We start from the raw sequence: 21,344 nt of genomic DNA, 5'->3' as shown, positions 1-21,344 counted from the left end.
TTATGTTACCGTTTTTCGTCTCATCTTCTCCAACAGCCTCAAGAAGCAGCTGTTGGAGGGAGACAATTTTTCTCTCTTTAATGGGCATTTCCTCCCAACAGTCATCTTCTTCTCCATAAAAGAGAGAGAAGGAAGTACTTTGCGAGACAGATTTGCAAACAAAAGCTTACAGTTTTTTAGAGAACAGCACACAGATTTCTCTCCTTCCACTTCGCTACTTTCTCTTTTGTTCCGTTTCGTGTCTAGGTACAGTTCTAAGGTGATTCGAAGTTGAACAATAAGCGAGTGCACGTCTATTGGAGCCTATTAGAGCTGTTTTATCTTGGAGCATCGATTCACAGATCACAGTTGCGCTGTAGGAGGCAGATGCGATTCTTAAGGAGAGTGACCATGGGCACGGCTCAAGCCATTCTTCCTCCTTCATAAACAATCCGATTTTCAATGGGTTTTTTCATCAAATTGATAAGCGCAAACTAGCTTTTTATAGTTTATTATCATTTTTTACTTTTTCAACAGTACATGAACTTTGGGTTTGAGTTTCGACTAACCAGATTGGGGTTCAAGTTGCACCAATTTGGGTTTGAGTAAAGCCAAAGACCAGTCCCTTCATTGGATTATTTGTAACAATCTTAAGAATTGTAGTATTGTTATTTAATTTTTACAACACAACTTCAATTTTCAAAAAGTATTTTTTTTTACTTGTAAAATCTTTGGCAAAAAATTCTTGCAGTCTTCTGATTTTTTGTGGATGATTCTCTATAACCACTATACCATCAAGATACAACATGAGAGCGGTGAAACTCTCTCTCTCTCTCTCTCTCTCTCTCTCTCTCTCTCTCTCAATGTGTGGTCAACATAACTTTGTTTATATCCAATTCTTTTTATCGCAACAACAACTCTCAAAAACTTCACCTTATATCTTTCAAACAACCTATTGACCACGTGCTTGACTGTGAACACCTGCCCCAGCCCATGGTTTTGTTTTTTATCTTTATAGATAAGGCAACTATCTTCTGGTATTAGTTTTCAACAATGCCTTCATCTTTTCTATTATCATCTCCTTTCATTTGTGTTGACTGTTGAGATATGGCCTCCACAATAGTACACAACATAGACACAGAGGAAACAATAAAAACAAACACACAATATGGAGATATAATCATATGAAATAAACTTAACAATATGATCGATGAGAAATTGAAATATACGTAATTTACTTTGGAAAAGAAAATGGGAAAAACACTTCTCTGTGCGTAGGGCAATAAGAATATTAAGATCATTTGTAAAGGAACCAGGGACAGTAGCAGGGTCATCATTATGATTATCAACAAAATCAATAAGAGCATAAGAACAATTGGTATGCATGAATATGATTGAGTGACTATGACTGGTTTGGAAGACTCCGTTCTCCTTGAGTGCACCTATAATTCCTCTGGCATGGCAGAAATAGAGCATCGATTGGAACTAGAGAAATGGATTGAGAAGAAACTCTCTCTTCCCCATTTATATCCTCCCTTTAAAGAGAGGTACATGAGGACTGAAAATAAAGAGAAGACTAAAAAAATGTGGCATGCATACACAAGATCAAGACAATACCATTTTTCAGTAGAAGAATATCCGAGAAAGAAACCTCTAACTGCTTTCTTGTACGGTTTAATACGATTAGGATTCAAAATATGTATGGAACACACACTTCCAAATACATGGGAGGAATAAGAAATAGTGGCTGGTCCAGATACAAAAGTTGATAGGAAGACTAAAAATTTGAGATTCTGGATGGCATACAATTAATGAGGAAGTTGTGTCTCTTCAATACTTTTTTAGGCACTTACATTTTTATCACGAGGCCGCAAGCAACTTTCAGTAGGTGACAGTTAGAACTATCTGCAACACTATTCTGTTGGGAAGTGTATTGACAGTACTATTCTGAACCAATACGAGTTTATTCTGAGTCATTTCACCCTGGTTTTGAAGATATAAAGAAGGTAGTAAACTGCAGTGAGAAGGCATGACGATGCCCTTCGTTTGATATAGGCGATGTTAACCCAACATACACCATCTTTTCGTCTCTATTGTGTAATTTATCATTGGCTAAAAGAGAGACAATATTTTAGGTGATCTTTAAACAACCATACACCTACAAATTCGAAGACATCTAACACGACAATCTCGGTATAAACTATAAACCATACACTGAAGCTTGGTGTAGAACAATCTCTATAGTCTAATGGCACATTTGATTGGACAGACTAAGGATTAAGATCAAACAACATGCTTTTGGATGGTCAACAAAAGTAATGGCAACAATCCACAGTATAGTTCATTGATTTGAAAGATAAGCTAATATGATCATAGTACGATTTTGTGGCTATATTGATCGATTGGTGGGGAATTGGGGATCGATGGGCATGCTGGGTTTGAAAATTCCTGTCTATCTGGGATATAATTAAGAAGAAGGATCAGGTGTGTGTAATCAGATATATATGCTATGCACCATTACTTGAGTGAGCCATACATGTTCTGAAAAGCTGTTGCATTTTATGATCTTCAACCAATGCAAAATATAAGAAACATTTTGGTAAAATTTGATCTGAGAAATCTGGGTCATAAACACACAAAAGTTGGATTGTTAATCTGGATGATTCCTTTATTCACTCAAGTTGGATTCACACATAAACACACAATTGAAAACCTTGCTTGCATGTTCATACTAGACAAAACCAGATTTGTAGAATAGAAGAGAGCATATTTAAGTTCCTAAACAAGAAATTAATAGTGGAATTTCCATTACAGTGGAAGAAATAATCGAGTAGAAAACTTAGCACAATATGCTTAGAGTAGTTCTGCTTATCATGTTAAAGATTAGAGCTTTACTAGTCATTTAATTTCTTTTAGAGTGAGTTTGGGGTGTCCGAGCTAGAATATTTTTGTAATTTATTAAGCACAATTTTAAGGGCTTCTTTGGATGCCTCTAAAAATTGTTTGGGGCCCCAAATAGGCACTAAATCTCCAAACTCAAATTCGCATTCCAAGTGAGTGAAAGTGGGGTTTATACTGGTTAACATGCACGGGTTTTGAAGTTTAAAAGCAACTTTCAGCAAACCAAAACGAGTTCAGTAATAGAAGACTCCCTAGAGATTTAGAGTGGAAAGAAGGTTGAGTGACTTTTTGTAGGATTTTTGTCCTTGTGTACCCAAACTGTAGTTCTTTACAAGCTTTCATAATTTCATTCCTTTCCAAAGCATATTCCCTATAGCTATTTCTCCTTGTTTTGGTTTTTGTATTTCTTTCAGATGTTATTTTTACAGTTCAGGGTGTGATAGGAATCCAAGTGTTTGCATTTTAACTGGGACTTCCCCCTGTTTTCCATCTTCCCACAATCTACAAATCTCTACTTCTGACAGAGCAAACCTAAAAAAAAAAAAAAAAAAACTATTCGAAGTAGACAGAGCAAGAATATAATGACTTTGGAAAGGCTTTAGAATTAATTAGATCAATGAGATTATAGTTTGGAGGTTTTTTTTTTTCACATATTTCCTTTTTGAGCTCTTTGGTTCGTGTTCAGTCTTCACTCTTCAGCCTTTGACAATTAGGGGCTTAGTCTATTCTACATCAAAGTGTTGCATTATCTATTAAAGCTTACATCAAGCGTACATTATGCATGTTAGAATTCATTTCTTCACATATTGCAAATACAGTATATATTTCTCAGATCAGGGCAAGACAGATCCCATGAAATGTAAACAACAGTCTGTAAATAGCACATTTATCATCCTTATAATCATAACAAATTGAGTGATAATTGGAGTACATTGTAGACTCTGGAAAGTACATATGTTAATTGTGTGAAGTGGAGGGCTGATCAAAACAATCTTGGTCTATTCCACATCCAAGTGTTGCTTTTGTGTTAAATGTTAATTTCTTCCTAATAAGTGCTAAAAGCAAATCTAATCACCATCCAATCCCACTCTTCTGATGGGAAGTGTAGGCCCAACCACCAGCAATCATGCATCGTTGTCCTAATTTAACTTGGATGGGATTCTAGATGATAATGCAGAAATGCAGTTTGCTCAGGACCATTACAAATGGGTTTAATTTATTTCCTCTGTTTAAACAATAAAAAAATACAATCACCAAACCACTTCCCTAGCAATACAAAACAACTACACAGGACTCTTAAGTCACAAAAAACCTTCAACAGAATGGGGAGATAAATTTTATGGCAAACACACAATCACAATCCCTGAACAAGTAATGAAAAAACCAACCCCTCCTGTTTTCCTGCATTCACACTCTCAATACCTCTCTATATTTGCTGGTTGTATTTGTAATTCCATTAGTCTCTGAGCCACACAATCACAATCCCTGAACAAGTAATGAAAAAACCAACCCCTCCTGTTTTCCTGCATTCACACTCTCAATACCTCTCTATATTTGCTGGTTGTATTTGTAATTCCATTAGTCTCTGAGCCAGACCTATGAGGAGAACCCGAACCCATGGCCTGGTTTTTGTGATTCCAATAGCTTCCTACAGTACCCATAATGGGAATATCATCTGGGCTTCGACTCGGTGACCTTCTTGGTGACGAAGTTACAGACGACAGCTTAAGCTCTTCGACCGTTAAAGCACCTAAGATTGGCCGATCTTCTCTATTTATCGATGAATTCGATCTCTGAGATGTGCTCTTTCCAGATGTGATTTCAGATGAAATCAACCAGTTTGAAAGGCTAGTGTCAACCGAAATTTCTTGCTTTGGATGATGCTTGGAAACATTTAAACTTGGGTATGAATCAGAAGATATTTGAGCCTTTGGGGCCTTGAAACTTGGTTCTGAACTGAAGGGTATATGCAATGGTTGCTCTAAATCAACATTTTCCTTCTTATGATGCATTAAAGGTGCCGTTTTTGCCTTGACGGCTTTCCATTGAGAAAGATTTTCAACTGGGTTCAACACCGAATGAACATACTGGCTCCGGTCTCGAGCGCCATTAGCCAAAAACTTTGATTTACCATCAGGTGAACCACACATGGGTCTGGAATCTTTAACCTCTTGTTTGGCGACTGGAGTTGAAGAAATTTCTCTTTCCTTATCCATCGGTAGTGAAAAATATGACTCGAAGGATTCTTCTCCCCCATCATCGCCATCATCATCATCATCATTGTCACTATCATCAAAATCACTGTCATATTCTGCTTCTTCTTCATTGTTAGGTTCTTCATCGTCACTAGTTATGCAATTTTGGTATCGATGGTTCGAGGGGTAGGATCCTGTAGTTGATAGATTCAAATTTTCTTTGGACAGAGAAAGGGGTGGGTTTTGTTTTGCTGCCTTCTTATCATCCTTTTCGTTTTCTTGTTCTTCATAATCAATCTCTATTGAATTGTTTGGAACTTCTTGAACCAACACCTCATCATATGTCTTCACATTCAAATCAAAAGTGACTTTCTTTCTTTTGTTAAAGCTCAGGCCCTCAGGTTTATCTCTGGAAAAATCAAAAAAGAGAAAAAAGAAGAGAGAAAATACACTTTCAGCTCATCAACGATCCAAGCTAATAAGATAATAAAATGGAATTTTAGATAATAACAAATCAAAACAGTGATAAACCCTTTTAGGCCCTGTTGAAAAACATTCCTGACGGATTTTTTTATTTTTTTTTTCATTTTGCAATTTAGAGGAAAATGATATGATTATAGTCAAATTATAGAAATACTGTCATAAATTGAAGACCCCCCATAAGTAAAAATTGAATAGAGTTGGTTCAAATCGTGTTTTTAATGTGTAAAAAAGTAGGAACTATTACAAATATTATTTTTTTCGAACTTTTCCAGAAAATTCCAGCAATCCAAACAGGGCCTTAGGGGTCTGAAGATAGCTTAAAACAACGATAAGAAATCAAAGGAACAATAATAAAGAGGAAACCAAGAAAATTAATATGGACCTAGATTCTTGTAGTGAACCCACTTCTGCTTCTGTTGGAATTTGCTTCAAAGGCGAAGCGGGTTGAAGAGATTCATAGTTTCTACGGCTCTGCGATCGAATTTCATGTAGTTATTTGAATTGGTGAAGGAATGAAATTCAAAGAAAATGAAAAAAGTTATTATTATTGAGCTTAGAAATGTGCTTACCCGATCTCTAGTGAGCGTTCTGCTTTTGGGTCTTCTTCGTTTGACGGAACCGAAGCAGATAAGAAAACACCCCATTAAAGAACTGGTTTAGAGGTGTTTATTTGATTTTGTGAAAAAGATTTTAACTACAGAGAGAAAGGTAGGGCTAGATCATGGTGGTGTAAATGGGAATTGAAATACAGGGAGAATGAGTTAACGGGATGGTAGGATGGTGAGGAGAAAAGGCATTGGGTGGGAGAATGAAAAGGGAAAAGTGGGCAGAGGAGGATAAAACGGTCAATTGTTTTTTAAGATGGGCTGTTGGGGGTTTCTATTTTGAAAAATATGACCGTTGAAAGTAATGATGTGAGGGGGATTGCGTAATAAAAAAAAGTTCGGAAGTACAGCTGTTAAGGAAGTTAGGACATTATTAGTAACAACTAAGTTTGTTCAAGCATCGAACATTAAATACCTACAATTTTTTGCCGTTGCTCTCAGCTAGGGGTGCCAACTTGGGTAGGGTTAACCCAACCCGAAATAGCATTCCCTCAACCCTAACCCAACCCAACCCGAGCCTTGGGTTGAGGATGGTCTACACTAACCCAACCCGCCTCTAAATTTCTCAACCCAAACCCAACTCATCTTTTCCAAATCGGGTCGGGTTGTTGGGTTGGAATCGGGTTCACTTAGGGTCAAATAGAAAAATACAAGAAAAAAAACATAACCCTAAGATAATGATGATAAAATTAGAGGACAGAGGTCGGGTTTGGGTCAAGTCGAGTTGCCAAACCCTCATTCCTAACCCAACCCGAAATCAAATTAGGTTGGCTTTTCCCAACCCTAACCCAACCCGACCCGAGCCGAGGAAATGCCAACCAACCCATGCAAAAATCGGGTTGAACCCGTCAGGATAGGGTTGAGCCCGACCCAAGTTGCACTCCTATTTTCTGCTGGGGAAATGTTGTACACTTGTACGCTGGCCACAGAGAGATTAATCTAAGGAACATTGTAAAGGGATTTGCTAGGGACCATCACAGATGGCATTTCGCGGACCGGCTGTTGCAAGAGAGGGCAGCCACATAGGCTACAAAATCTGCAAAAAAATATGCATGTGGCTGTTCTCTCCTGCAAAAATGAGCAGCAAATTGGCATTATGTGAAATAACCTAGCAAATCACACACACACACATATATATATATATAAGAGTGTGCGCTCGACCGCACCAAGCTTAGGTGCGGTCGAGCGCCAAAAACTCATGTGGGCCCACACTGTTAGGATGGCCCAAAGCATTAATTTGCAAGACCCAATCATAGACAGGGTGTGTACAAAAAATCAGCTCCATAGGATCATCCCAACCCTTCCAAAAGTGGAGGGCAAAATGGACAGACACCATTTGCCACAAATCTGCCCATTTTTGCCCTCCACTTTTGGAGGGGTAAGGATGATCCAATGGAGCTGATTTTTTGTACACACCCTATCATACCTTGCAAATGAATGGTTCTCATCACTACAAAAAGTGTGGAACCCATGTGTTTAGGCGGTTGACCGCACACTCTTATTCCTCATATATATATATATATATGAGGAAACAAACCATTCATTTTGGGGAGTGATCCAAACCATTCATTTGCAAGGCCTTATCATAGATAGGGGGTGTACCAAAAATCAGCTCCATAGGATCATCCTAACCCCTCCATTTGTGGAGGACAAAAATTGGGCAAATTTGTGTCTGTCCATTTTTGTCCTCCACAAATGGAGGGGTTAGGATGATCCTATGGAGCTGATTTTTGGTACACCCCCCATCTATGTAAGGGACTTTCAAATGAATGGTTTTGATCATCCTAATAAAGTGGGCCCCCATGCGATTGGGCAAGCTAGCTCACCATAAGTTTGGTGAGCTTGAGCTCACCAACAGTTTCCTCTATATATATATATATATATATATATATATATATATATATATATATATATATATATATATATATATATATATATATATGGACAGTGGAGGTTAAAAACACAGTGACCCCATGTTGTTTTGATGATCCAAAGCATTCATTTGATGGGCTCTGACATAGATAGGATGTGCCTAAAAAATCATCTCCATAGGATCATCCTAACCCTTTGATTTATGGAGGTTAAAATGGACGTGTATAAACTTCACAAATCTGTCCATTTTTAACCTCCACAAATCCAAAGTTTAGGATGATCCTATGTAGCTGATTTTTTGGGCACACCCGATCTATGCCAGGGCCTATCAAATGAATGTTTTGGATTATCCAAATCATGTGTGTGCCCACTGTGTTTTTTGGTCGGCGGACTAGAGAAGGACGACTAGAAAAACTTTCCCCTCTCTCTCTCTCTCTCTCTCTCTCTATATATATATATATATATATATATATATATATATATATATATATATATATATATGAGAAAAGAGAAGGTACTCCCTGGAGTAGATAACTTATCTACTCCCTACCTTAAAATAACAGTTGGGGCCACATTGTTTGGGTGATCCAAAGCATTCATTTGATGGGCCCTCACATAGATACGGTGTGCCCAAAAAATCAGCTCGATAGGATCATCCTAACCCTATGAACTATGGAGGCAAAAATGGACGTGTATAAACCTGCACAAATCTGTCCATTTTTTGCCCCCACAGTTCATAGGGTTAAGATGATCTTATCGAGCTGATTTTTTGGGCACACCCTATCTATGTGAGGGCGCATCAAATGAATGCTTTGGATCATCCAAACAATGTGGCCCCAACTGTTATTTTAAAGTAAGGAGTAGATAAGTTATCTACTCCAGGGAGTACCTTCTCTTCTCTCTCTCTCTCTCTCTCTCTATATATATATATATATATATATATATATATATATATATATATATATATATATATATCCACACCGGTATTTTGATAATGAAAACAATTTGCATTTGTAAAACCCCATTTGCATTCGCACTCTTAATAAGCAAAACAATTTTTCCAACTTGATCCAAAGGATGGGATTTCAATACGGTATAGGGCATACAATTCACATGATGATAACCATCAAATCAACAACCCCGATCACCCAACAAATATACTGTATGGGTGGGCCATAACCATTCTCCTTCACCAAACGGCCCCCAAAATTAAGAGATATACCATTTCCTAATTTGTTTTAATTACTGTTCTTTAGAAAGTTGGTGTAAAAATACCAAGCCATTTCTTCCTTACTGAAGAATGAGGGAACTAGCAAAGTGTGGGATTGAAGTTGCGAACAAGAGCCCCTTTTTTACTCTATTCTCCATGAAATTGATATTAATAGAAAATTTTCATTGAGAATTTCAAAGGCATTTATTCTCCATTATTTTTAAAAATTCTATTTAATTTATATATGAAGATTGATATCCAAAATCTAAAGAAGAAAGAATAAAACACTCAAAGTCGCTTACAAGAAGTAGAATATTCATCATTTTCTTACATTAACCAAGTTCCTAGGGAGATGCATAATATAGATTCATGATTATTTATTTATTTATGCATGTTGAGAAAGCATGCAAATATAAATTGAAGGAGAATCACGGCTGGAACAGTGGAAGGAATCCATGGTTAAGCGCGGCTTTCCATACTTTCTCAATGTCGAGCATTTTGTCGCCGCACTCGTGTGTGTCCCATCCCTCTAAGGCATGCACTATTCCAGCTACGCGCCCAGTGCTCATAACCCGCCTCGGCAGCCAGTTCTGCAACACATGGAAACAAAGAAAAATCAATGTTTCCTTTAAAAGATACAAAAGTATAAATAAAGATCCTCCTTTGAACAATTTGCTTGAATTAAATTATATTCTTTTTAAAAATTGTTTCTCATAGTCTAAGGTGAAGCTGCATGTGAGAGATTTAGAAGACTCTTCAAAGATGATTTTCTGGAGTTTTATAGAGTTATGTTTATGTCTCGAATTCTATTCCATGTATAAGTATCCTCCCCTCGAGTTTTATTCCAGGTATAAGTATCCTCCCCTGATAACTCAACTGGGGGATGAGGAGTGGCACATCTTTGGGAGAAACAATTGTGTCGGGAATAGGATTGGGACTCTATATAAGATATCTTGTTTTTTATTTTTTTGGGAATAATAAAGTGCATAGTGATATTATCAAAATATATATTAGTGTGGATATCAGCACCCTAAAATCTATTTGGATAAATAATTAATGTAACACCTATGGTGGAAGTTCTTAAAATCACATTTGACTGTGGATGTAACACAATGTCACAAGCCATATAAATCTCCTTTTGTGCCTTTAGATTGTGTTTTTTATCTATATTCTCTGCTAGTTTGCATTTCCATGGAATCTTATGACAGTTTCCTCAAATTAGTCTCAGCTGTGTTTTCTGTCTAATTTCTCAATTTTCTTGTTTCCATCTAACCATAGACAAAAGGTTTTCTCAACATATTGTAAAACTAGGATCAGGGCTTTCAGTGAGCCATGATCGCATATACAATAGAATAATAAAATTAAAACTACAGATCTACTAATCTACACGGATCTAACCATGCAAATAAACTAGAATACAAAGAAGGATTGAGAACTTATTTCGATAGGCCAGGATGGTGATTGATCGGGCTAGTTCTTTTATTGCCTCCTAGGTTTTCCTGTTCTCTAGTGGGGAAGATCTCCTTTGGTCAGGTAGATGGTTGCAGAGATCAACCCCTATATTTATATAAAAAGATCTAGAGTTCCACTCACAATAGAACTGTAACTGGCTCAAACCATTAAAACCAATTACATTATCCAAACCTACCTGATGTAGTTGAATTGGGCTACACTAATCACCCATGTCTCAATAAGATGTACTGATTACCCTCTGAGTTGGGTATGTCAATGCTTTTTCATTGTGGGATGTCAGAATGGTTATGGATAGATGCATTTTCTATTGCAGTTTTTTTTTAACAAATTAGTTCACCTCATCCATTTTGAACATGTAGATACGTTTTTGGATACTCTTTGGAAAGCATTCAAACTATTCTTCATTGAGGATCTGTGTTGCGGATGTTATCCATACGTAAAAGATTATGGCAAAAGTTCTCTCCCAAATTGTTTTCTGGTGTATTTATTAATTATTACTCTATAAGGTATTAATGTATACATTCTACCATTAAAGAACGATTCCAATGTGCAGACTCAAGATATTGTTATGACCACCCCCACCCCTTCACTAACTAAGATCAATCCCAAGGATCCTCTCTCTATCTCCCCTTGCGTTTGAAGCTAATAGATTACAAGGAACACAACCTATAGCCACAACCTATACTCCTACAATCATCTCAAACGCAACTCTGACTCTCACTACGAAGGACCGAAGACCTGATTGTCAATTAAACATACATGGCATGAAAATCTTAGGTAAGCTCAAAGATGGTCCAGTTCATCTTTCTCTAACATTTTCAGCGAGCCTCGTACAGTATGTGTCGCTTTAAGACATCTAGGCTAGAAATAGGCAATGAAATAAGAGCTTTAGGAACTTCATGACAATTATACTTATACTGTTATTCTTCACCGGTTCACACCTAAGGAGCCATTGGGTGTTTAAGACCAAGCTCAAACCTAAAAGTTCACTTGAATGATTAAAAGCTAGAATTCGTGCCTAGGGCTCTAATAAACATGAGAGGTTGATTTTGATGACATGTTCAGTGCTACAATCAAAGCAGCATATGATCTACATTGTTCTTACAATTGAAATGTGTCAGAGATGTCCTATAAGATAGATTCATGTCAAGAGTGCCCTCTTACGTGACTTTCTTAAGAATTTAATTTATATGGATCATTTGTCTGGGTTTAAATATTCTAGTTACCCTACTCGTATTTGTAAGCTTAGACAGGCTCTTTATGGACTTAAACAGAAGTTGCTAGTCTGGCTTGACCGATTCAGTCACTTACATGTTGGCTTTCTCTGCACCATGCACGATCCTTCATTATTTGTGCTTCATTCTTCTGTTGGAACTATCATTCTTCACTACTTTTTGGGCATATAGGTTTCTTCCACTCCATCAAGTCTTTACATTCAGTCTAAATACAAAAGGGATATTCTCTCGAGAGCACAAATGCTTCAATGTAAGGCTATTTTGACTCCTTCACTCACAAAGCTAAGAACTGTAAAATATGATGGTCTCTTTCCCGATGGTCTACTTTATCAAAGTACTATTGGCACATTAGAATATATTACAGTGACAAGCCCAAATTCATCATATTTTTATGAACTTAATTTGCCTACATATGCACGCACCAACTTTTGGTTTATATGCAATTAATTAAGTCTATCTTACCCTATGTTCAGAGAACCTTCAATAAAGGAATTCATGTTTTCAAACTCTTTATCTATTTTTAGAGGCAGATTAGGATGAATGTTCCATCACTCGAAGGTATACCAATGGATATGTGCTTTCCTTAGCTCCAAAATTAATTTTTTTGGCAGCAAAGAAACAACCATGGTCAACTCTAGTGCACAAGCTGAATATCAATGCTTGGTTATGGCTGTATGAGAAATTAATCGGGTTGCATGCATTATTCGAGCAAAGGGCTATATCTTCGTAGGCCACCAGCACTCTTTTCTGACAATATGAGTGCACTTAATATACCTGTTAATCCTGTTTTTCATGCTCGCACCAAATAGATCGAGCTTGATTAAAAATTTTGTCTAAGAGAAGATGAGTCGAGGTCAATTAGTCACTAAATTTGCTCGTACTGACAATGATCAATTTGGAGACTTTAGCAAGCTCTCTTCCTAAGGGAGTATTTCAACGAATTTGTTTCAATCTGGTTGTTCAATCCCTGTTACCCCTTAACTTGTGGGGGTGTAATAAAGGAGGATATTGAAGATCACAAAATGAATCTTTGACCAATTCTAATCACGAGGAATCATCCATATACAGTGTTGAATATTTGTATTGTTTGTATAGTTTCTTAGTATTTTAGGATATGCATTAATATGTATTCTTTGTATAGCTTCTTTATTGTTTTAGGAACTTCCATATATGATTGCCACCCATATGTTCTATATAAAATAGAATAAAGCTTGCCCATAATCACGGTTATTCGAGTTTTTCAATCTTTTTTTTTTCTAGACCTGTTTATGGACTACATACTATTGTTTTGTTTGTAGCTAAACATCCACAATCCACTTACAAAGTAAGACATCAAGATAATATACTATCATCATTTCTAGGGACAAATCAGTACCATGTACTGCTATCTTATTATCCCATCTGGGATAAGATTGATGACTAAAAATACATTGGAAATTGGTGTATAATTATTCCCCCCACTATAATCCTTTACCAAAATTGCATGAATTATATAAACTTGGTGAGAAATGCATCAGCAAAAGCTACATAGAATGAACAATGTAGTAAGTTTCGCTAATGAGAAATGCATCAGCAATATGGGCAAGTACTGACCTCACAAGCGTGCATGTTCTCCAGGTGCTTAGGGACCTTCATAGCAGGAGTGTTGTAGTAAATGCAGTCCTTACGAACTTTCTTAGGAGGAAACTGCGAGAAGGGAATGAAACGAGTCCCCTTTAGTGCCTTCCTCTGCTCTTCCTCTGTCAATCCATCTCCCACCAACCATGCCTGCTAAACCCAAAAGGCTCATAGAATGCCATGACACTTAAAATGTCTCTTTATGCATGAAAACCACTACGCTTTGGACTGTGCCAAACGGCACGTTCCATCTTGGGACATGTAGCATAAAAACAACATAACTTGCAAATAACATTATCTTATTTTAATTGTACTTCAGATGGGACATTAAGATCTAGTCCCAAGCTGATCATTGGACACCAAATTACATTTAATTTTCAGTCCAGTAATCAGTTTGTGACTCACAAACAGTTCTCAAAATCCAAAACAATCAGCACCTAGTGTAATTTTGAGTCGAATATTCAGTTTTGGACTCACAATCAGTTCTCAAAATCCAAAACAATCAGGGCCTAAGACTTTTGAGAAAGTCATTAACTATATTATCTCTAAACCTATTATACCCATTATCTACAGATAATCATATTTAACTTCAAAACCATTTGTATACAGGATTATATACAAATAATTTTATAGGTATCCAAAGATGCCCTTATCTATCTCCTCAATGGCTTTAAGACCCATAAACAAGAATTATATTTCTTATCATTTTCCTCTTACTAAAATATGCTTAAACCATCTTCACTCTAAAGAATATTACCTCCACATTAAGACTATCAGAAAATACCAAATAACTCCCAAACTTTGCCGGGAAGTGTAATTTAAGCTTCTCAAATTCACCCCTGCAAGCCAGTTTAACCTGTTCCAACTCAACCCTTGTTAGAACCCTTGTTTCATAATTTTCATCACACAATTTCAACCCCATTTCATCAAGTACAGAAAAGAATGGCAGTTGTAAGTGTAATGAAGCAATATACCTGGATACCCTTGTGACATAAGGCTAGTGCAATGGCAAAACCTGTCTTGGAAAGATTTCCTCTGAGAAGAACTTGTTTTGTTCCATTAGCAATGCTATGAAGAACTATGGCAACTGCTAAGGTGCTCCCGTCCAAGATTCTGATCTTAAGTTTTGGGTGCTTTTGAATGTAAAGTTCTCCATTTTTGTTCAGTTCCTCACCCTGCAATTTGAGTCTAAATTGTAACTTTAAATAAGGGAGTTTTTATATGATGGAAGGCCTTCAATAAGGTAGAAGTCTTCTTCTGTTTATATATCTAGAACATTAGTTAATTTTGAGTCCAATAATCGGTTTGAGGCTCACAAACGGTTGTCACAGTCTAAAACCAACAGTGCCCCGTTTTGGTTTTGGAGAATCAATTTTGATTTCAAAACTGATTATTGGAATCTTAAATCAGGCCGTGTTCATCTAAGATTATGCCAACCGATTGTGAGTCCAAAAACAATTATTGCAGTCAGAATCAAACATAATTCCGAGTCTAATAATTGGTTTTGGACTCGCAATCAGTTGTCATAATCTTAAACGAACAGGATGCCCTGTTTGTTTAGGATTTTGAGAACCAGTTGTGAGTCCAGAACTGAGTGTGGACTTAAAATTACGTTCAACTTTGAGTCCGATAATCAGTGTTTGACTCACAATCGGTACTCAAGATACAGAGCCCCTGTTTGTTTTGGATTTTAAATACCTAATGTGAGCCAAAGCCGATTATTGGACTCAAATTTATGTTTACTTTTTAGTTCAATAATCAGTTCTATACTCACAAGTCACAATCCATTCTCAAAATCCAAAACAAACCAGCCAAAGCAATTTTTTTAGAACCGATTGCGAGTCCAAAACTGATTATTGGACTCAAAATTACGATTGGGAGCCCAAGACCGTAATTTTAGGTCCAATAATCAGTTTTGGACTCGGAATCGATTCTCAAAATGCAAACAAACAGTGCCTAAGTGTCTCTAACCATCACTTGCACTGACTATATAATGCAAGTGCTTACTAAGGACAATTCCTCAATAAACATGAGCTTTGAATAACCTTATTTGTAAGAGAATGAAAACAAGATCTGATTCATAGATGAAGAAGAGGTTGAACTTGCCTGATTTAGAAGACCTAAGCTTATCACCTTGACCCCACTTTCTTCTGCCTCAAGTATGGCTTTCTCAATCAAGCTATTGATTGTTGCTCTTTGCCATGATAGTGAATACTAAACATGAAAATAGTCACAACAACATAATGTCAAGATCATAAAAATGACAAAAGGCAAAAGATGACCAATCTAAATTGGAGATTTTATCTAGTGACAGCGCGTGAAGTCAAGTATTTTTCAGAAAGTACAGTGGGGCCGAATTCACAGGATGATCCTAACCCTCCAATCATTTGTTGGGTCACAACACAAATAGGCAGTACCTCATAGATCATCTCCATAGGATGATCCTAACCCTGTTTTCTATTATGTGCACTCCTTCTACATCAGAGGGTTAAGATCATCCACTATGGGGCACTGCCTATTTACATTGTAACCCAACAAATGAGCGGTTTAGATCATCCAGCGAAGTGAGCCCACTCTACTTTCTGAAAAACACTGGACACCGCGTATTCACCATATAAAATCAATCTAAATTGCAGGAATGTTCTATCTCTTACTTGAAAACTGTATCTTGGTATTGCCCATGTCTGCATTTTGAGATTATTCAACGTATTCTTCTCCACTGTGAAGGTTGCACCAAAGATCCACGTAAGCAACATGGACCCCCACGTCACTGGCCACATCAACCAGAGATACCATTTGGAAGCATAAGGTTGAGAAGCCACGGAGGCGAATCCTAGCCGTAGATGGTAGATCGACTGTAATGTAGTTGGGTGGGTAAGATGCACTACATGTATCTTCTCCTCCTTTCCTTTGAGTGAAATTTCATATAGATCATCCGAAGACTCATCAACTGTACCATATATGTAATCGTAGACTGGCATGAAGAGTGCATAGTTGGTACGAAATTGGGTGTGATGGAGAGAGTGATACCTGTTCATCCAAATCATTTAGTATACTATTGAAGTTGGTTTTATTTATAGTTTTATATAGTATACTAGTATTTCAGGCCCAAGCTATCTATGCAAGGAGTAAGATGGTGGTCCCACTTCACAGGATGATCTAAGCTGTTCATTTCCATAGGATGATCCTAACCATCCTATTGATGATCTAATGAGTACAGCTATTTCTGTTATGGCCCAACAAATGAACGGTTTAGGCCATCCTGTGAAGTGGGCCCCACTATTTACATATAAATAATTATCTTGATTTATAGTGGATTTTCTAATGAACATAAACAATGTTTAATTTTATAGCTGTCTCTTTAAAGGCTGCAAATTGGAGGGGATTGGAATAGTTGAAAGGAGGAGGGATTAGTGCATGACCCAACCATATAACAAGGTGGTGTATGTACCAGATAAATGGTTTTGATCATTGACCAAATGGCCTCCACTTTTACATCTATACCCTATGGTATAGATGTAAATGACTATGCAAGTAAGCTTATGGGGTTATGAGATAAAAACTTACGAGGGAGTATAGGCTATATACTTGAGAGGAGGAAAGATGTGAAAGAGCGACTTGGGAACTATCTCAAAGTTGCAGTGACCCAAATTATTCATAAAATCAACGAAAGTATAGTAACCCACGGTTGCTACTATGGAATTAGCTCCTGCGAGCGTTGCACTCAGCACAGGGATTGCAAAAAGTATGAAATAAACCACGATTTCCACAAAAGGATGAACCACAGCTGCCAAACACGAAGAGAAATAAATCAAAGAGTTAGACATGGGCGGAAAACAGATATGTGGCATGATCAATCTGTAATGGGGCACAAGAGATGAACGGTTTGGATCATCCGATAAGTGGCCCCACCAGTACTTTTGACCATTTAAAAATTAGGGCCCGGCCGACTTGATAATCTAAGACATTCATCTCTTTGGCCCCATTGTTAATTGATCTGTGGTGAAATTCTTGCTTCATCAGATGATCTTAACCCTTTGTTTGAAATGGGTGGGTAATTTCAACCGAAATTTTGGGAAAAATGCTATATAATTAAAATTTTTGAGATTTTCGGGTTGAATTTTTCAATATTTCGGACTGATTACAAAAAACTGAAATTTTGGACTAAATTTCGAAATCACGGCCAAGATCCGGTACAGTTTCGGCTTTAGGCAATTTCGGTTTCGGTGTTGACCGAAATCTTGAGATTTAGGTCCGAAATTTTGGATTTCGGTTGAAATCTAAAACCTTGAAATAAGAGTCCCATGGTTGAGCTTAGACCTGACAAACGGGTGGGGCGGGTCGGGTTACCCTCGGGTCACACGGGTTGCTGGTCAAAATGACCCGCATTCCTACGAGTCAGCAACCAGGTAACCTGTACCCACTGCGGGTGGGTCGGGTCGACCTGCGGGTTACCCGTATTTTTTGCCTAAACGGTGTTTTCTTTGGGCGGTGATAAATTCACCCCTTCTATGTATGAATTCACCCCTTAATTTTCAAAATGGACGGTACAGCCTACACCATAGGATGATCCAAACCGTCCATTTGATGGGCCACAACGTAAATAGATTGTGCCCCAAAAATCATTGCAATAGGATGATCCCAACCATGCGATCTATAGAAGTTTCCATATTGTGAGTACCTCTTTAGATTGGAGACTTAGAATCATCCTATGGTAATGATTTTTTTGGGCACAACCTATTTACATCATGGCCCATCAAATGCACGGTTTGGATCATCCTATGGTGTGGGCTGTACCGTCCACTTTGAAAAATAGGGGGTGTATTCATGCTTAGTAATGCCCTCTTTTAAAATAAAAATATTAAAACAAAAATCCAAAAAACCCGCGGGTGCCCGCTGGTTGACCCTACCCGACCCATGTTTTTGCAGGTTGGGTGACCCCGTTTCGATTTTGATGGGTCACTAAAACTCCGACCCGTGCCCGCAAATTTGCGGGTGGGTTGGGTCGACCGCGGGCACGGGTTGCTTTTGCCAGGTCTAGTTGGGCTCAATTCCAGCTGTGAGCTACTCTGATTTAGGATCCTCCCTTAAAGCCAGAATGCCGACGGAATAGGATTGGCCAGAGGGATGCTGAATAGACGCACACCGTACAAAACGAAAAGTGATAGCTTGGTATACTCTACATGGGTGTGTAGATATCAATTGCGAAGTGATATTTCACCCTCTTCTCTGGCATTCCATATACAAAATCACATAATATATCATGAGAAAACGGTTTCTAAACACATGTGTAGATAAGTTATCTACACACTAGCTGAAAATACAGTGGCAGCCCACATTGTTTGGGTGATCACCATTCATTTTATTGGCCCTCACATAGATAGGATGTCCACAAAAAATCAGCTCCATAGGATCATCCTAACCCTTCGAATCGTGCAGGCAAAAAATGGACAGATTTGTGAAGGTTTATACACGTCCATTTTACCTCCACAAATCGTAGGGTTGGGATGATCCTATGGAGCTGATTTTTTATCGACACCCTATCTATGTGAGAGCCAATCAAATTAATGGTTTGGATCACCCAAACAATATGCCCTCTACTGTATTTTAAGCTAGTGTGTAGATAACTTATCTACACATGTGTGTAGAAACCATTTTCACATATATCATTACATATACAAGCGCATAATATAGCAAGGGAAATGTTATTTGCACTCCCAGATTTTGATGATGGCACTCCTCACTTTATTAGAAAGTAAGGTATGGCCCGCACCATAGGATGATCCAAACCGTCCATTAGATGGGCTACAGCCTAATTAGGTTGTGACCCAAAAATCAGTTCCATAGGTTGATCCTAACCCTCCAATCTATAGAGGGACTGGATATTAGAGGGTTGATCCTAACCCTCTATAGATCAGAGGGTTAGGACCAACCTATGGAAAAGATTTTTGGGGCACAACCTATTTAGGCTGTGGCCCATCTAATGGACGGTTTGGATCATCCTATGGTGCTGGCCATACTGTACATTTTAATAAAGTGAGGAGTGTGATCATCAAAATATGGTAGTACTGATAACATTTCCCTATATTAATTCTTGAATTTGATACTGACTCGTATCTCTATTTTTCATTTTTATTTTTTGGTTGGTTGTTGAGAGCCTTTTGGAATTCATACATTCCAAAGAGAAGAAGCAATGCAAAAATATCACCCATATACATAGGTAGAATTAGAGTCTCTCTACCTTCACAAAGCATCAGACAGTACTTCCTACAAAAGGAAAATGATCTGAATGCTTCAGTGTGGACCCCACTGGCCCAGACCACATGTCACATACTCACATGCATATCATCAACAAATATACATAGGTATACTTACAGTATCTCCACTTTGACGGTGCAATATGGTGCTAACATGTGAAAATGACGAATACGAAATTGTTTTCCATGGAATATTAGCTTATCAAGTAGGTGATAAAATAAAGAGAAAAGAATATGAGCTCACATGTTATGGGTTCTGTAACAATAGAAGAATGGTGATGCGAGTGGTAGCGAGTATAGAGGTAATGGTGGTGCAATGCTCTATGAAACCAGTAGTAGAGGAACTCCACCGGACCCATATGAAGTAGAATAACCATAATAATACCATCTGTTCTCCAAAAGGGCAAGTGATCACTCCCAGGAAAATACTTACTTGCCAAATACATAAAAACGCCACTCAATAGTATCTGATCATCCCTGCCATTCATTTCTCAAACATGTAAACAGAGAGAGAGATAGTTATGAAGTTTAAGCTTTTTGAGTAATTGATTGTTTCACATGGTATAGAGCTATTATCTCACTGCAGGTCGTGGGTTCAAAACTCAACAAACCCTTGATATTAAAAATCCGTGTGTATGGCTAACCTAGAAGAGGGGTCACATGTGCCATGTATATGGCCAAAAGAGGGGCCACACGGGAGGGGAGTGTTGAAGTATAAATGATTAAAATAACGACAACTCTAATAGCTTAAGCTTCTGGAGTAATTGGTTGTTTTAGAGATGAGAGAGAGATAGAGAGCACTAACCAGTTTGCTTCCCTATCAACCTGCTCAAATTCAATACCCTTGTGAACTATTTTGTGCTTGCTTCTACCTGTTTGGAAACGAGATAAGCTTATCCATATCTGGTTATGAGCCCATCTCGACAACATAAGAGGGAAGATCAAAAGGTTGGAAAGATCCCTCTCTCCTTCTCCTACACTCACGAATGAATATACACTGTGTGCCACCCAAGGTGCCAAAATCACGTACTTCAATCACAGAAAATTAATAAGAAAGAAGATCAATAAAAATCCACTTCCATATAAACCCAAAAAAAAAAAAGGACGACCCATTTTTTCAAGGAAAACATATACCTTGAAACTCCCAAGCTTTTGCCATGGAAATTCTGTGAAGAGGCCTGGTTTGGAAGCCATCTTTCTTTCTTTTCTTTTCTCTTCTTTCTTGGCTTGCCTACTTAGAGTGATTTTATATTGGCTTTGCCCACGTCTGATGGCTTTCAATGTAATTTGGAGGATGTCACATTCGAAAGAGACATAACTTACAACCTAAAAAATACATCCATCATTCCAGACATAGGAGGTGCAGGTTGCAAAAGGGAAAAGACTCATTTAAAGGAACATTTACCCAAAATTCGAAAGGAGGAAAAAGATGTTTTAATCAATTCCCCTTAAAGGAAAGGAAAAGATTTGTAGTGCTAAGTCATCAAACTTTTGTTTTAGGGAGTGAAGAATTAGTC

The 21,344-nt window shown here is 37.7% G+C and overlaps 2 protein-coding genes across 3 annotated transcripts; both read right to left on the bottom strand.

Annotated features, from left to right (window-relative positions):
* Positions 1-4,108: 4,108 nt before the first annotated feature.
* LOC143861940 (uncharacterized) lies at positions 4,109-6,389 on the bottom strand. Its single transcript, XM_077372907.1, has 3 exons — positions 6,128-6,389; positions 5,941-6,029; positions 4,109-5,484 (listed from the first exon to the last, which is right to left on the bottom strand). The coding sequence occupies exons 1-3, from the start codon at positions 6,200-6,202 to the stop codon at positions 4,410-4,412; spliced, it is 1,239 nt and encodes a 412-aa protein (XP_077229022.1). The 5' UTR covers positions 6,203-6,389; the 3' UTR covers positions 4,109-4,409.
* A 3,113-nt stretch (positions 6,390-9,502) lies between these two features.
* LOC143862221 (very-long-chain aldehyde decarbonylase GL1-5-like) lies at positions 9,503-21,045 on the bottom strand. Of its 2 annotated transcripts, none has more exons than XM_077373227.1 (10): positions 20,962-21,045; positions 20,633-20,856; positions 20,072-20,304; positions 17,138-17,357; positions 16,225-16,600; positions 15,677-15,784; positions 14,545-14,745; positions 14,328-14,426; positions 13,547-13,723; positions 9,503-9,835 (listed from the first exon to the last, which is right to left on the bottom strand). In XM_077373227.1, the coding sequence occupies exons 1-10, from the start codon at positions 21,019-21,021 to the stop codon at positions 9,674-9,676; spliced, it is 1,860 nt and encodes a 619-aa protein (XP_077229342.1). In that variant the 5' UTR covers positions 21,022-21,045; the 3' UTR covers positions 9,503-9,673. The 2 variants fall into 2 exon arrangements, with proteins under 2 accessions (XP_077229342.1, XP_077229343.1); XM_077373228.1 differs by having other exon boundaries at positions 13,547-13,720.
* Positions 21,046-21,344: the final 299 nt, after the last annotated feature.

The sequence above is a fragment of the Tasmannia lanceolata genome, unplaced genomic scaffold, assembly GCF_043159265.1.
Source record: "Tasmannia lanceolata isolate RefF3 unplaced genomic scaffold, GAP_Taslan_0.1 ptg000037l, whole genome shotgun sequence".
NCBI lineage: Eukaryota > Viridiplantae > Streptophyta > Magnoliopsida > Canellales > Winteraceae > Tasmannia > Tasmannia lanceolata.
This window is presented reverse-complemented; position numbering and strand designations above follow the sequence as displayed.

What these genes read in the sequence shown, in the direction of transcription:
- LOC143861940 (XM_077372907.1), bottom strand. Translation starts at nt 6,202, where the DNA reads ATGGGGTGTTTTCTTATCTGCTTCGGTTCCGTCAAACGAAGAAGACCC. An exon ending in GAACGCTCACTAGAGATCGG is followed by an intron (nt 6,030 to 6,127) that starts GTAAGCACATTT and finishes ATTCGATCGCAG; the next exon opens with AGCCGTAGAAACTATGAATC. An exon ending in GGTTCACTACAAGAATCTAG is followed by an intron (nt 5,485 to 5,940) that starts GTCCATATTAAT and finishes TGATTTTTCCAG; the next exon opens with AGATAAACCTGAGGGCCTGA.
- LOC143862221 (XM_077373227.1), bottom strand. Translation starts at nt 21,021, where the DNA reads ATGGCTTCCAAACCAGGCCTCTTCACAGAATTTCCATGGCAAAAGCTT. An exon ending in AAAAGCTTGGGAGTTTCAAG is followed by an intron (nt 20,857 to 20,961) that starts GTATATGTTTTC and finishes CTGTGATTGAAG; the next exon opens with TACGTGATTTTGGCACCTTG. An exon ending in CTGATAGTCTTAATGTGGAG is followed by an intron (nt 13,724 to 14,327) that starts GTAATATTCTTT and finishes TTTTGGGTTTAG; the next exon opens with CAGGCATGGTTGGTGGGAGA.